The sequence below is a fragment of the Sinocyclocheilus grahami genome, unplaced genomic scaffold (assembly GCF_001515645.1).
Source record: "Sinocyclocheilus grahami isolate Dianchi unplaced genomic scaffold, SAMN03320097.WGS_v1.1 scaffold27.1, whole genome shotgun sequence".
Classification (NCBI taxonomy): Eukaryota; Metazoa; Chordata; class Actinopteri; order Cypriniformes; family Cyprinidae; genus Sinocyclocheilus; species Sinocyclocheilus grahami.
Genome location: NW_015505206.1, coordinates 995,763 through 1,011,035, shown reverse-complemented (window position 1 = coordinate 1,011,035; position 15,273 = coordinate 995,763). Strand labels below are relative to the sequence as shown.

Genomic DNA, 15,273 nt, shown 5'->3' with positions numbered 1-15,273 from the left:
TGTATAATTAAATGAACTCGTATTAAGCTGAATGTTTCAACCATGTGAGACGAACAATGCATGGCAAATTGCTTATAAGAAATGTTTATCTTACTAAATTTATGCTTAAAAAATTATTACTGAGATAAGAAAAATAAACATTTAAATATATGCATAATTGTACACAATTTTACTTTTCAAGTATATTCTTTACTGGAAAACCAGATGAAAATACTGATGAAGAAAATGTTTTTCGCAGTGTGCCATAAATCCGATACTGACTTTACATTCTTTAGTTTCTACCATAGAAGTAGCTTTTTGTATTGATCATTTTCTTTCACATTCGCAAGTGGGCAGCTGTTTTGATACTGAGGAAAGAAACGCAAATAAAGGTCATATTGAAGTTCACACCTCATAAAACACACACACTAGCACAATGTAACTGTTGCTTTAGCAAAACATGTAATGTTGTAAATATCTTGTTTCAGAGCAACACTTAGAAACCACAACTTATGAGTTTGATTATGCCACTAAAGCAACATGAAACAGATGTTTTTCCTCTGGCTGTCATTGTAAGTATACACGCAGTTTTATTCAAGGGTGTGTGGCCTGAGTATGAATGTGAACGGTGTGGTATGTTGTGAAGAGTTTAACTGTATCCTATCATGCCTTATCTTTCATTCATCAACTCACATACTCATACAATATATTTTTCTACTCACTTTCTAATACTGAATAAATAGCTTTGTGTCTTTGCTATCTGCTAGCCTGGGAACCATTTAGCTCATTGTCAGTTAGCAGTAAATCAGCATCTGTGTAGGTGTTAATTATCTTTCACACACCTCCAAAGTAGTACCTCATTACATGGTAAAAATAAAACTATCAGACATTGCAGTCTTTGCTTTGACGTAAAGGGGAAAAAATCTGTGGAATATGGAGAGCATAGATAAATGTCTTCAAGTCTCTTTATTGCTGTAAATCACACCAAAACAACAGTGTATCATGTTCTACTCTATATCCAAGCAAACACACTAGTGGTTAATAACCTATTTTGTGCAAATTTTCTTTACAAGAGAGAGATTTCGTCAACATGGCACCCAGGCTAGCTTAGTATTGCATAATGATACTACTTAAAGCTATCACTTCAAACTACAGTATGAAACAGGTAATCAGATTTCAAGTTTTCCTACAGGAAGGCCTCGCATTTCCAACAACTACAAAAAGCACTTTCTTTTCCTGACCTGCCCCCCAACTACAGCATGGTTCTAGGACAGTGGGTCAAGGTTTCATATGGCACTTGCATTGCTCTGTAGCTAACCATTACAACTGACAATTGAAGAACAGACTGAGTCTACGATAAAGCAAAATCTTCAAAGGGTCATATTTCGGATTCTTTGTGATATGACCTCTGATCGAAGTTCAGATTGGCTGAAAGGGTCTCTAGCTCAGTCCCCCTCTCACCCCTGTCCTCTTCTGGCTCCTCTTCTGGCTCCTCTTCATCCCTACTAATGAAGGCTAACTCGTTCTCATAGCAGAAGTTGGCTCCGGACTCCAAGGACTTATTCTCCTCCATGTCTTTGGCACTGCAACGTGGCGTCGAGGGAACCTCGTAGGTCTTATGAAAATGCGAATAGTCCACCTTATACTGTTTGCGTTCCTCAAACACCACGGGCTCAAAGCGATGGCCCCATAAGATCTCGCTGGCCAGGTAAGAGCTGCGTACCTGAGCTGTCATCGCTGTCGCCTCGACCATCCCTTCCAGTATGACTACAATCTCAAAATCAGATGTTTCCAGGTCCTGTTTGCTGATTCCATACAGAGGACTCTCCTCGTTTATCTCATGGAGGATAGTGAGAGGAGCAACCAGGAAGATGCGGTCGAGACCTTGGTCATAACCCACATTGATGTCGATCTGATCGAGCGGTATGTACTCGCCCTCTTCTGTGATTCGGGGCTTAATAAGCTGCGCCCGCACGTGAGCCTCTACAATGTGACTTTTCCTCAAGTTCCCGACCCGCCACATGAGACACAGTTTCCCATCGCGCATAGCGATGACAGCATTGTGTGAGAACAGTATCGTTTCTGCCCGTTTCTTAGGTCGCGCCATTTTGGCCATGATGGTACCGATCATGAAAGAGTCAATGATGCAGCCCACAATGGACTGGAAGACGACCATGAACACCGCTAAGGGACACTCCTCAGTTACACAGCGGAATCCGTAGCCGATTGTTGTTTGCGTCTCAACTGAGAACAGAAACGCCGCAACAAAGCTGTTGACCTGCATGACACATGGTGTGAAGTCATCTTTAGTGAGCCGCTCTAAGTCACCGTGGACAAGAGCAATAAGCCAGAAGGCAAAACCAAACGCGAGCCAAGACAGGACAAATGCAAGGGAGAAAAGGACAAACATCCAGCGCCAACGAATGTCCACGCAGGTGGTAAAGATGTCGGCGAGGTAGCGCTGAGATTGCTCGTCCATATGAGCGAAACTGACGTTGCACTGGCCTGTCTTGTTTACAAAGCGGCTCCGCACCTTTCGGCGTGTCTGGATTTTGCCGTTACCAAAGCCATTGCCGAGGGCGGGCATGTTGCCGTGCCGGTACACGTCCTCCTCCGACGATGACACAATGTCGTAGCGGTGGGGCTTGCCCACACTCATGCCACTCTGCCCGACCAGAACCAATCCGTAAGTGAGAGAGAGTACCAAAGCAGCTCTGGATCAGTTTGTGTTGCCTGAAGATGAAGCAAAACATAAGATCAGTCATGTAGTCTTTGTTCATTGTATATCATTTGTCATACCGTTATGCTCATATGTTTACATACCCCTTGCAGAATCTTTTTTTTTTTAAAAACAAGATGGATAAAATCTCTTATTTGGTAGTGCCTTAAAAAGGTTGCATAACACATATATTTAAGTATATTCCACAAGATAAAATATATTTACACTAATTAAAAGAAACAAACTTATTTTCACAAATTATTCTGTTAAAAAGTTTGTTCTTAATACTGTATTTGTATAATCTTTTATGTTTGTGATAGTGGCAAAGATTGATCACAACATCATATAGAAACTGCGAGGAGGTATTCAAATGTGCAGAACATGCTGGGAAACCAAAGAACTTACCTATGTAAGTAACCAAATGTATGTAAACTTTTAAACAGGGTAACTTGTAAATAACGTAAATTGAGTTATTTTGTCTATATAGGTAGACATATACTACCATTCAAAAGCTTGGTGGTCGGTACCTTAAGATTTAATTTTTTAAAGAAATTTATATTTTTATTCATTTGATTGATCGAAAGTGACAAAGGCATTTACAAAACCTTTCAGAAGGATCATGTAACACTGAAGACTGGAGTAATGGCTGATAACAATTCAGCTTTGCCAACAGAAGAATAAATTACATTTTTAAATGTATTAAAATAGAAAACAGTTATTTTAACTTGTAAAAATATTTCACAATATTGCTGTTTTTACTGTCTGATCAAATAAATGCAGCCTTAGTGAGCATAAGACTCTTCAAAGACATTCTGCAAAGTGTATGTAAACTGTGTAATTATTTAAATAAAATTTAAAACTAAAGCAGTAAGCCATGGGAGGTGGTTAAAGGCGCTCTAAAGCCTCCATGGGAAAATCACTGGGCCTCAGGTGGCTTAATGCTTTTAGAAAATGGCAACAGCAGTATGACAAAAAAATGGTAACAAATATCAGGATCTATTAATAATAATTAAAAGTAATTTAGTTGATTACTCTAACTAGATTGTTTATGGTATCCTAACAACTTTGTGCATTAATATAAAACATGCAGTCACAGGAGGCCGTGTCTGCATTTTTTAGCTTTGAATGCATCTCATCCAATCAGAATTTAGTCCAAACTCTCCATTATATTTATAAATATATTTTCTAGTATTTAAATATTGAAAGTCAATGAAAGGGAATCTGAGTGATGCAGGCCCAAAATAGATCTTATGAATTCTCACTGCAGCTAAAAACGTGTGTTACTCCACTGTGTGAGTGTGTGCAAAAGTGCTACTCTGTAACTGTGAGTGAGGAAAGAGCAGATGTGCAGATCCGTCAGTTTTTTTTTTCACAACAGATGTAGCTAATTTAAGTAATTTCGCACCTTTCCTGCAAAACTCTGCACCTTTGCGCAGTGACGTGCTGAAGTGCGCACACCTCATAGTCTGTATGCGGGCTTATTGTTATGGAAATCGTAATTATCATTATCCAAATTTTCTCACTGCTATTTTTTTTTACAGAGCTCTGAGCCGGCAGCTGCTGGTGGGGTCCAGATTTAGGCGTCTAGCCAGTGCCTGACTCAAGTGATCTGTCTTTCTAATAATAGATGCCTGTCTCAGTGCGACTACTGCACGCACACACACACTTGCAAGAATCTGTGCTCCAAGACATACTGTACTGACAGAGACATCACAACACACAAACTTCACATGCATGCACACGCAAATACACACACTCTCACACACTGGGGGCTGGGTAGTGTCAGGTGCTGCTATATTGGTGAGTGCGAATAGCTAAGAAGCCACAGATTCAACAGTGATAATGAGGAAAATATAATTTTCTTCATGCATACACATGATTGCAGAAAAATGCAGCACAGTTCTACAATACTCTAAATTAAAAGAATCACATGAAAACCTGGGATATAGAGGTTTCCATGGAAACCTGTCTGGTAGAAATTTTGTGTGTGTGTTTGTTTGAGGAGTGACTGTCGGCTTCATGCGGTGGTATTTTAGTCATCATCCAGGTGGACAATCACTCAAAATTGAGAAAAGAGATGAGAAAGAGACAATTGAGCACTTAATACGTTTATCAATGATAGCCGTGAGAATACAAAGTAGATTTCCAGTTGAGGGGAGAGAGTGGGGTCAGTATCTTCACTACGTCCTGATGTGATGTCAGCTAATTCCAATCTAAATGTCAGCAGATCCAATGACCACTTAGTGGTTTGATAGCATAACTATGAGTAAAGACCAACAAAAATATTAATTGTGAAAAGGTTTTGTATTGAGACAGTTCTTTGTTGCATTTGGAAAGATTTGTGGGTAAATATATATTCTGATATGCATAATATAATCTCGCTTATGGCCATCTGACGTAAATACCTGTGCCCTGTGGTGGTAGTTGATGGAAACTTCATCTGAAGAGAACATTCTGTTTCCTTTTTGCTTTTCATGGATACTTAGAATCAAAAGGGACAGCTGTCATTTTAATCCTTGAACACAATTAACATATTCTATCCATCCCACAGCTCCTCCAGTCCCCAAATGGCAAATATGATAAGGATTTAAAGTGATGACAGATTGTAAGAACTTTGACAGGCAGTTGACAGACTTCAGATATTACTCCACACTGCTCCTTCAAAACATTTCCCTGAAAAGCTGCATCAGCCTCCTTTAATAAACTTTATGAACTGAGACTCGTATCACCCTCGCCATATGCGTAATGCTGAAATGGAACTGTAGAGTTGTGACTGGTGACTTTTTTGCCAATGAAATTAAGTCTGGTTTTCAAAAACCAGAATGTTTGCATGATTTGATTTGTTTTAGCATCCTATATCCATCCAAACAGGTGCCTGTGTGTTGAACATATAGCGTTTACGCAATCAGGAATTGGATTACACTGACCATATCTATATTTAGACTTCATTTGAATTTATATTTAATTTATAATGCATGCATGATTTTGCTCATAGAGTTATAAAATCAAGGATGTGCAGACATTCCAGCATTCAGGGGACATCTGTCATTTTGGGAATGCTGTATTGGGTGTGACAGTCCCCTCACTGATTTGATGACACAGTGGAAAGTACAGAATATGTGATGTTGATGACCATCACCTACTCATTATGACTCTATTCATGTGAGGCACTTTAAAGGCACCAGAACACTCGCAGACATTAAAAAAACACCTACAGGTTGCAAAAAATACCTGTAGACTGTCCATGTGAGTGAGGCAGAGCTGATAGAAGCTGAAAGATTATGTACAGTCAACAGGCACTTAAGACACAACAAAACGCATGCTTACCTTTTTTCTTCCCTTCGTGTGCATGGAAATATGTAAGAAAGAGATCTGAAGTTGAGCTAAAGCATGATTCCATTGAGTTCCTCACTGTTGCCCTACAGGAAAAATCACTGTTTCAAAAACGAAAAAGGGATCCTGACTGTCCAACAAGGTCCTCATCTTTAGTGTCACATACACAGATGGAAACTCGCACACATGTATTCGAAGGAGGTTCTTATCTAAAGGCTGCCGATTATATGCTAACAACCTCAGAATGTTCCATTAATGTTCCCTAGCATTGTTCTGACGTTCCGGTAATCTTCCTTGGTCATCCCTGAGGGTCTTGCACGTCCAGTGATTCCCTAATGTTTCGGTGCGACACCTCGCCAATGATTCTCTCTTTGAACGTTTAAAACACAGCTCGCTCTCTTTCTCTCTCTCTCTCTCTCTCTCTCTCTCTCTCTCTCTCTCTCTCTCTCTCACCCTTGCCTGCTATCTGATCTTTGCTGCAGTTTTTCACACACTCTTTCTCTCTCGTTTGCTCTCTCTCTCTCTGAAGTTGGCATTTGCAGAGACCACGGTCTCACCGACACTACCTCAAACGCAGAGCTCTTGAAAAGCAGCCTGGTGTTCATGCTCAAAACCAAAATAAGTACATTTTACTGCCCTCTATGTTGGCTGAACACATTACAGACTGACAAATGTGTTCTCGTGACTGAAATTAGCAATTGCTTTTTGTTTGAAAGTTTTTGTGTGGTTTCTGTTGGTTGGGAATGGGGATTTGTGCGCACTGTTTTTCATAGTGTTTGCATAAGGTTAGTGTATGTGTGTGTGAACATGTTCTCAGATGAATAATCGTTTTAAAGAGGCTGGCTCTTTGGTTTGGGTTGCACATGCAAGGATGGTGACAGAACCAGGACATTTGCATCTACAAATAAACGCAAAAGAACACACATATACGCTCATCTGTCATGCCTGGTCACACTAGCTAATTAATCCGACTCCTACCTGTGTATACATGTATGTGGTATTATAAGTGCCTGTGAAAGATTCTGCCAACTACTGCAATAGATAGATAGACAGACAGACAGACAGGTAGGTAGACAGACAGATAGATAGAGCAATGTGTTGACCCCTCATCGTAAACACACTAAGGCTCTCTGGCTGTGACGTCAGCTTGGGTTGCAGTGGCTTGTCCTGATACAGTTTCAAGTTTTGGTTGGTTGCTATGTTTGGAACTGTTCTACAAGGACTGCTATTGATCTGTTATTGAGTAAAGAGTTGACTGAAGTTTACTGTAACCAACAAACACAAATGAACCTGCTTTGAGTAATGAATGGAATGTAAAGAAATTACTTTAAGGCATGCTTTACTATACACTACTGTTCCAAAGTTTGTGGTTGGTAAGATTTTTTAAATGTTTTTGGAAGAAGTCACTTATGATCACTAAGGCTGCATTTGTTTGATTGAAAATACAGTTAAAAACTGTAATGTTGTGAAATATTATTACAATTTAATATATTTCTAAATGTGATATATTCCTTTTGATGGCAGTGCTGAATTTTCAGCATCATTATTCCAGTCTTCAGTGTCACATAATTCTTCAGAATCATTCTAATATGCTGATTTACTGCTCAAGAAAACATTTCTTATTATTATCAATGTTGTTTGCTGCTTAATGTTTTTGTGGAAACCATGATACAGTAAATTTTTTCAGGATTCTTCGATGAATATAAAGTTAAAAAACAACATTTATTATAAAAATCATTTGTAACATTACAAATGTCTTTACTGTTACTTTTGATCAATTAAATGCATCCTTGTTAAATAAAATTTCTTTGGAGAAAAAAAAAACTTCCTGAATCCAAACATTTGAATGGTATAGTGTGTGACTGAAAGGAGTTGTCTTTGATCTTGAGAAATAAATTAATCCCGAAAATAATGCAACTATAGTTCAAAATAAATAAAAAAATTTTTTAGGAATATTAAGACAAAAACAAGGGTCTGACATTATTTTAGAGAACTACATAATTTGCAAGTTATTTTAGATTTGACTGTTATTTAACGATCCTGTGGTCTGTGACATCATACTATTTTTTTACATCCTTCCTAATTGAGTCTAATTAAAGGGGTCATATGATGTTGCTAAAAAGAACATTATTTTGTGTATTTGGTGTAATGAAATGTGTTTATGCGGTTTAAGGTTAAAAAAACCACATTATTTTCCACATACTGTACATTATTGTTTCTCCTCTATGCCCCGCCTTTCTGAAACACGTCGATTTTTACAAAGCTCATCGGTCTGAAAAGCGAAGTGTGCACTGATTGGCCAGCTTATCCAGTGCGTTGTGATTGGCCAAATACCTCAAGCGTGTGACAGAAATGTTACACCCCTTACCATATTGTGATGCCGTGTCCCGGCCTGAGCAATGAGACAAAAACATTAAAACCCATTATAAACAAGGCATTTGTTGCATACAGTGGGGACATAATTACGGGTGATAATGACTTATATCGTCTTTTTACGCGTTGCGTTGCATCGTGCCGCATAAACATAAAACCATGTCTGCATTTGTGATCGGAGAAATGACAAACAAGCGCTACTCTACACTGCTCAAAACTCGTGTTTGAATCATCAGTGGCAAATCCTTTAAATGAAAACCTACAGGCTGTGAGTCAGAACAGCCGGCATTGTAGTCTACTCTTCCAGGATCAGGAAACAGTCCTCCATAAATTGTGCTGCACACATCTGAATATTTGGGTTGAACTGTTCTGGAACAGCGTTGTAAATACAACTTAACCACTGATTTCTAGTCGTGTCCTCTTTTGAAAGGCCAAACAAAGTAGTTTCGCTTTCACAACGAAACACACAGCGGGCTTGAGTGAGTGGAGCCCGGCGGCTAGAGTGAGGAATGGCCGGAGGGCTAGAGTGAGCGGAGGCCGGTGGGCTTGAGAACGGCGCGGCCGGCGGATTCGAAAAAGGAGTGTCCGGTGGGCTTGCGGCAACCACAATCCACAGCGCGAAGTTGATGTATTTCCTCAGCAACCAGCATAGATCAGCTCTAGGCATGACGAAGTGGATATCGTCCTCTTTTGGAAGGCCAAACAAAGTAGTTTCGCTTTCACAACGAAACACACAGCGCCTTCACGACATGGCGGCAGCAACAATACTACAGCGAGAATAAAAGTTGCGCCTTCTTTCTTGACGTGAACATTTGGGCGGCGTTATGCAAATCTTCCCACACAGTGATGTAGACATGTGGAGGTGTGTTAGAACGAGCTGTTTTAGGAGGGCACAATTCATTACAGGTTGATCGCTCCACATCTCCATTGCCAGTCGCCTTCTCTTCATCTTCAGCGCAGACAGAATGGCAGTGGGATGTGGAGCTTCAGAGCCTGCGTAGAGAATTGAAGGCTGAGCATGAGAGGAATCAGACTCAAGAAAGGGAGTTAAGACTCAGTGAGGCCCGACTCCAAGCTGAGTTTAATGACTGCAAGGAATGTCTTCAGAGGACAGAGTTAAAGATTCAAGAGGCAGAAACTCTTCTGAAGGAGCGTGAGGAGGTGCTGGAGAATCTGCGTGGACGGTTGGAGGAGGTAACAGGTCGTCTTAAATCAACCGAAGAGGCGCAAGCCTTGAAAGAGGTCAGGCTACAGAGGCACCTGCGCCTCCTGCAAGAGAGCCAGGAACGAGAAAGGAGGAGCTTCAGTGACAGCCTTGACCAATCAGAACAACGATCGAATGAACTAGAGGAGCGCCTGATGCAGAAAGAGGCTGAGCTGCAGAAAAGGCCAACAGGGGACGTTACTGATGAACTTCTGCGAAGGTGCAAGGAGTTACAAAACCAGCTGGAAGAGTCAGACAGTGAGGTCTGTCGTCTGCAGGCACGCCTCCAAACCGAAGAGACTCTTTATTATGACATGGAGCATGATTATGAAAGAGCTTGTGAGGAGATACAGAGTTTGCGAGGTGCTCTGCTGGACTGTGAAAGGGTAGGTGAGGAACGCTTTCAAACCCAGCTGGTGCAGCAACAACGAGAGTTAGACAGGAAGGAATGTGAACTCCAGGAAGTGCTTCTTAAGATGGCCATCCTGGGCAGTAGTCTAGAGGAGACTGAACAAAGACTCAAAGAAGCTCAAACCCATCTTTCTGAAGGTAATGTTCTTTGTGAGACATTGATTGAGCCACAACAATGCAGACAGAAAGGGCAGAGGGATTTGGTAATGAAATCTACTTCTCAGGGAGACGAGTCACATAGAGTGATCTCTGTGATCCAGGCACTAGAGCGCAAGTTATGTGACACCGAAGAGCGACTCCGGGAGCTTACCATGCATCTTCAGCAACAGCAACAACTCAACACCGGACTGCATGCAATCAATGATTCTTGGTGCTCCCACAGTCCCCTACAGAATCCAGAGGGTCGTCTTTCTGTAGATTCTCAGCCGAGTTTTACTGGAGCTTTGCATAACCTGGAGGGAACGGCTTTAGACAAAACCGCAGACAAAGCTAAAGTCTCCCTTTATGATGATGGAAAAACTGGAAGCCGGAGGTTGGTTGGCGAGAGTTCAGGGAGAAATCAAGCTCTGGAGATGGTCAGCAGAGTTTCGTCACTGGAGGCACTGATTATCCAAAGGATTGCCTCTGCTCTTGAGCATCCCAGCTCAAAGTTGCTTAATAAATTGTCAGAGGTGCATGTCCAGGTCCTTAGGATGGCTCAAGGAGGCAGTCATAATGGGGCTGTAGAACCTAGATACTCTCAGATCTTCTTGGACCCTCTCGAACAAGATCTGTTAGACAATACGCTGAGTGAAAGTGCAATCCATAGACTGTGTTTAAGAGCAGAGATGGCATACCTCATACATACTCGCTGTACTTATCCCTCGCAGGAGCCAAAGGGATCTGAACTTTTTTATGACTTGCCATGGCCAGAGAGTTCCTCATCTGGAACCAAAATGGAAAACTGTTCGAAGCAGGGGACCAGACTTGCTGACATTAGCCCGCCAGAACTTGCACCTTACAGTGAACAAACAGAGGACGAACTGGCGACCGATCTTTTCATTGAGGGCTCTGAGGTACAGCTTGCTTCTAGAAAGAGTCTGGTGGTAGAGCTCCGTGCTCAGGCCCAGTCACTGCAGAACCTCTCAACACAGCTACAGTCTAATGTTAGAGAGGTCGACTTTCCTGGTGAACTACCCTCAGCCATCCTGAGGGCTGCAACGTGTCAGGCCACTTTAGCATACATGGCCTGTCGTCTCCGTTCGGCCCTGCAGCAGGAAATGAGTGCCCTACGCAAGCAGAGAGAGCAGGCTAAGTGTGAGTGTAGTGCCGTGTGTCGTAGTATGGAGGCTATGTTCCAGGAACAGACAGAGCATTATGAAGAGAAGCTGCGTGAGGAACGTGTTGTTGTCAAAAAGGCAGAACAGGAGCGTGTTTCAGCAGAGACCAATGCTCAATTGAGGAGGGAAGAAGCAGAAAATTTGCAGTTGGAGTTTGAGGAGAAGCTCCAGGAGCTCCAGAAAATCCATGAAGAAGAGATGAGCCGTCTCCATGAATACTACATTCAAAACTTGTCAAAGCCAAAAGCTGCAACCCCCTCAGAACTAGAGGTGAGTGAAGAGACTGAGCAGGTTTCTGTGACCGCTCTGCAAGCCCGAATCGGAGAGCTTGAGACTGAGATGACTTGTTTGAGGGATCTTAGCAACCAGGATGTCAAGGCCTTCCAGCTTGACCTGGAAACCATCAAGGTATGCACAGCTTTCTTGTTACAGCATGAATTAATATGTAATTATAGACAAAAATGAAGGTACTCCATATCTTTTGTATCTTAGGCCACGTATGAGCATGGTTTCAGCATTATGGAGGACAGCCACCAGCGAGTGATTGAGGAGATGCAGAGGCAGCATCAGAGAGAGGTGGAGAGACTGACAGAGGAGAGAGAAAGATTACTGCAGGAAGAGACAAATGCCACCATTGCAGGTGCTACTCTCAACAAAAGCTACCATTCATTCAGCTCAAACAGCACAAACACAGCAGACCATATAAGTACATTTGGGCTACAGCAAAGACTACAATAGAGTACATGGCACAATTCACTAAACTGAACAGAATTGTACTGAAAGACATAGTTAACTCAAAAATGTTTATCATTTATTTTCATTACAAATCTTTAAAATGTGCATTCCTGCTCTTTTGTAATGCTATAAAAGTGAGTGGGAAACAAGGTCAGCTGTGGTCACCATTACATTTTATTGTGAGAAAAAGAGCGGCTTGGACATTCTGCGAAGTAACTACTTTCGAGTTCCTTGTAAGAAGTCAAACAGATCTGAAAGTCATGAGGTTGAGTAAATGACAATTTTATTTTAAAGTAAACTTTCCTTTTAAGCATTCTTGCACAATGCAAATAAAGAGCAGAAACATGCATTAGAAAACTATACAAAGCTAAATAAAAAATTAAATGTATACTACTCTCTTGTATTTAACTATGGATAAAAGCATCTGCTAAATGAATACATTTGTTCTCTGCATGCTTAGAAATACAAATGACAGTTCTATCTGACTATTTTTTTATATTATTTGTTGTTTTCCAGCCATTGAGGCTATGAGGAAAGCTCACAAAGCGGAAATGGACAAGACTCAGAAAGCCCTGCAAAATGGAGCCGGTGTGGACATCCGCCAGCTTCATGCACAATACAAGTGCGTGTGTGATGACTATCATTAATCTGAGAACTGTCAGCCACGCCATCAAAAATCAATTTATGGTTGCAGAACTGTATATTAACCATATGACTCTTTGTGTATTTTCTGCAGTGAGGAGCTAGAAACATTGCACAGGGAGCTTGAGGTGTTGTCAGAGCAGTATTCTCAGAAATGCTTGGAAAATACTAATTTGACACGGACTATAGAAACAGAAAAGGAAGCATTGAATACAACACAGAGAGAGAACCAGGAGCTTCGCATTCACAACCAGGTACATCCACATGCACACACAAAAATGAGCATATTCACACAGCCATTGCTTTACTGCTTACCTTACATATGTTTCTAAGGAATTAAATGAGTTTTTGGCTGCTGAATTATCCCTGATGCATTCACACATGAATGGGGAGGTGAAGCATTCCCAGTCTTCTCAGGAGAAAGACATGTATCAGCTGGAGGTAAAACTTGACACCCTTTCATATGGCAAAGTGCCCAAATTTGACTTGTGCTACTAAAATTAGAAGGGGATGGTTGACTGAACGCAGATTAAAGTTGCACTCTGGGTTGAGTACATTTAATCGGCTTCCACAAAAGAAGCCTTCATGGGTTTACATGTGTAAAAACAGATGTGCTCTGTCTCATTCTTTGATGCTGTAGGTAAATCTCAGAGTAAAGGAATCAGAGATCAAGTGTCTGAAACAGGAGATCAACTCACTTAAATTGGAACTGCAGGCAGGAAATACGGTAACACCTTTTTCAGTTAAAACAAATCAATAGTTTGAGGCATTGATACTAGGGATGGGAATGTTGAGTAATTTTGTAGTCTGTTAATACAAAAAAATAATAATCTATTATTATAAGTAAAAAATTATGAGTATGAGATGTTTGTTATATTTTGTTTTATTCACAAATGTTAACCATAATAGTTAACAAAATAAGCTAATTCAACCAGTGCTTACACAGAGAATACTTCTTTTAAATGTTTTTTCTTTTAGTATTTTAAAGAGCTGGACTCTGAGCTGGGTGCTTCAGAAGTCAAAACTAAAAGTGACTTCGCTAAACTGAGGATGGTGCCAGCAAGACAGCAGAGTTTAAAATATGGTAAGCAAATCTACCAGAACAGACATGTTACTGTGAAGGCAAACAGATAAGTGCATAAGCATGCACTTATTGACAATTTGTAAATGTCTGTTGCAGATCTGACGAAATCCAGGAGCAGCCCAGGCTTCCTGAAGGACCATGCTACACTTACGCAGCCTGACAGATCCAAGGTGGTATCATCTGTGCCATTACATGGTACAAAATACTGAAGTTCCCTAAAATTTAAGCTTTCTCACTATCTCTCATTTTATTCTTAGAGTCTTAAAGATGGACTCACTGTTCTGGAGAGGATGAAGCTTTTTGAATTATCTAGCACGCAAAAGATTTAAATGTGTCTGTGTGAGAGAGGGAGAGAAAAAGAAGCATTTTAATGTCTTATGTGGGTTAAATTATTTAATTGTATATCTTTATAACACAGTGAATTATAACTATACCTTTAGTCACAGGTGTGTTTGTGTGTGTACGTCAGTCATTTAAATTTTTGCTTCGTTACTACTTTAGACAGTAGAGTTATTTTTTTTTATATGAGGTTGTCTCTCTAAATCTTAAACCGTCTTTGTTTCTATTTACATGTTTATGCCTGATTGAGCATCAGTTCGATTTGCTTCATCTCTAATTATGAATAAAGTCAAGCTTTTACAATCTTTAAGTTTTTGTTTGTGTAACTTTTCAACCCATATGTGCAGATTTTAAATACTGCATACTGGATTAGCAATTTTATCACTATTCATCCCTTGTCAAGGATTCCAATAAGAAAATTGTACAGAATTCTAATTAGAATTTCTATCATATTTTGGAACCATTCCTATACGATTCCTATCTAGGACTTCCTGTACAAAGGATGTTGTTCTTATCCTGTTCATTTTCTTTGCAGTAGCTTGTTTGCTGAGACGATGTTCATTAAAGGGAATGATTTCATTAGGATGCCAGTGGATCCCAGAAAAAAAAAAGTCCTATAAGAATCTCCTTGAAATGGTTCCAAATTATAATAAAAATTCTAATTGGAACAATATTCTTACTGGAATCCTTTAGGATTTTTTGATAAGTAATCTTAAAGGTATCTGATCAACAGTTCTACGCTGTAAATGACACTGTATCTTCCTTTACCAAGCTTTTCCTGACTTTTTTCACAGCACTTATAAAAAAGTGCTACTTCGCATTTGCTTCTTACTAAAATCAATGTCACTTGGCTACTACAAATCTCTGTAGTGCGCTTTTAACCACTAGATGTCGTGCTTCGTCTGGATACCAGCCGGCCCGCCTCGGTACAAAGATGCAAGTGCAAAAAATCTTTACCTGCTTCTTTTCAGCTTAATGTTAATAATGAGATGCCACTATTTATATTTTCGGAGTTTTAAGGAGTCCTGTTTGACCCAGGTATTTAATACGTTTCATTATGTGCTACTGAGTGCAAAAGCGTCGAAAGCATTTAGCCAAAAAACCAATTAACTGATAGCATCTGAACATGAGGACG

General features: G+C 40.3%; 2 protein-coding genes across 2 annotated transcripts; one reads left to right on the top strand and one right to left on the bottom strand.

Annotated features, from left to right (window-relative positions):
- Positions 1 to 549: 549 nt before the first annotated feature.
- On the bottom strand, positions 550 to 6,444 carry LOC107567486 (ATP-sensitive inward rectifier potassium channel 12-like). The gene is made up of 2 exons (XM_016253184.1): positions 6,026 to 6,444; positions 550 to 2,712 (listed from the first exon to the last, which is right to left on the bottom strand). The coding sequence occupies exon 2, from the start codon at positions 2,636 to 2,638 to the stop codon at positions 1,358 to 1,360; it is 1,281 nt and encodes a 426-aa protein (XP_016108670.1). The 5' UTR covers positions 2,639 to 2,712; positions 6,026 to 6,444; the 3' UTR covers positions 550 to 1,357.
- On the top strand, positions 5,710 to 14,382 carry LOC107568224 (trichohyalin-like). The gene is made up of 10 exons (XM_016254161.1): positions 5,710 to 5,766; positions 9,311 to 11,746; positions 11,831 to 11,978; positions 12,590 to 12,695; positions 12,810 to 12,969; positions 13,049 to 13,156; positions 13,356 to 13,442; positions 13,694 to 13,799; positions 13,896 to 13,969; positions 14,057 to 14,382. The coding sequence occupies exons 1-10, from the start codon at positions 5,710 to 5,712 to the stop codon at positions 14,126 to 14,128; spliced, it is 3,354 nt and encodes a 1,117-aa protein (XP_016109647.1). The 3' UTR covers positions 14,129 to 14,382.
- Positions 14,383 to 15,273: the final 891 nt, after the last annotated feature.

Bases quoted from the DNA above. Each gene is read 5' to 3' on its own strand.
- LOC107567486 (XM_016253184.1), bottom strand. From the start codon at position 2,638: ATGAGTGTGGGCAAGCCCCACCGCTACGACATTGTGTCATCGTCGGAG.
- LOC107568224 (XM_016254161.1), top strand. From the start codon at position 5,710: ATGTGCAGACATTCCAGCATTCAGGGGACATCTGTCATTTTGGGAATG. The intron at 12,696-12,809 runs GTGCGTGTGTGA...TATTTTCTGCAG, and splicing joins CAGCTTCATGCACAATACAA to TGAGGAGCTAGAAACATTGC. The intron at 12,970-13,048 runs GTACATCCACAT...TATGTTTCTAAG, and splicing joins AGCTTCGCATTCACAACCAG to GAATTAAATGAGTTTTTGGC.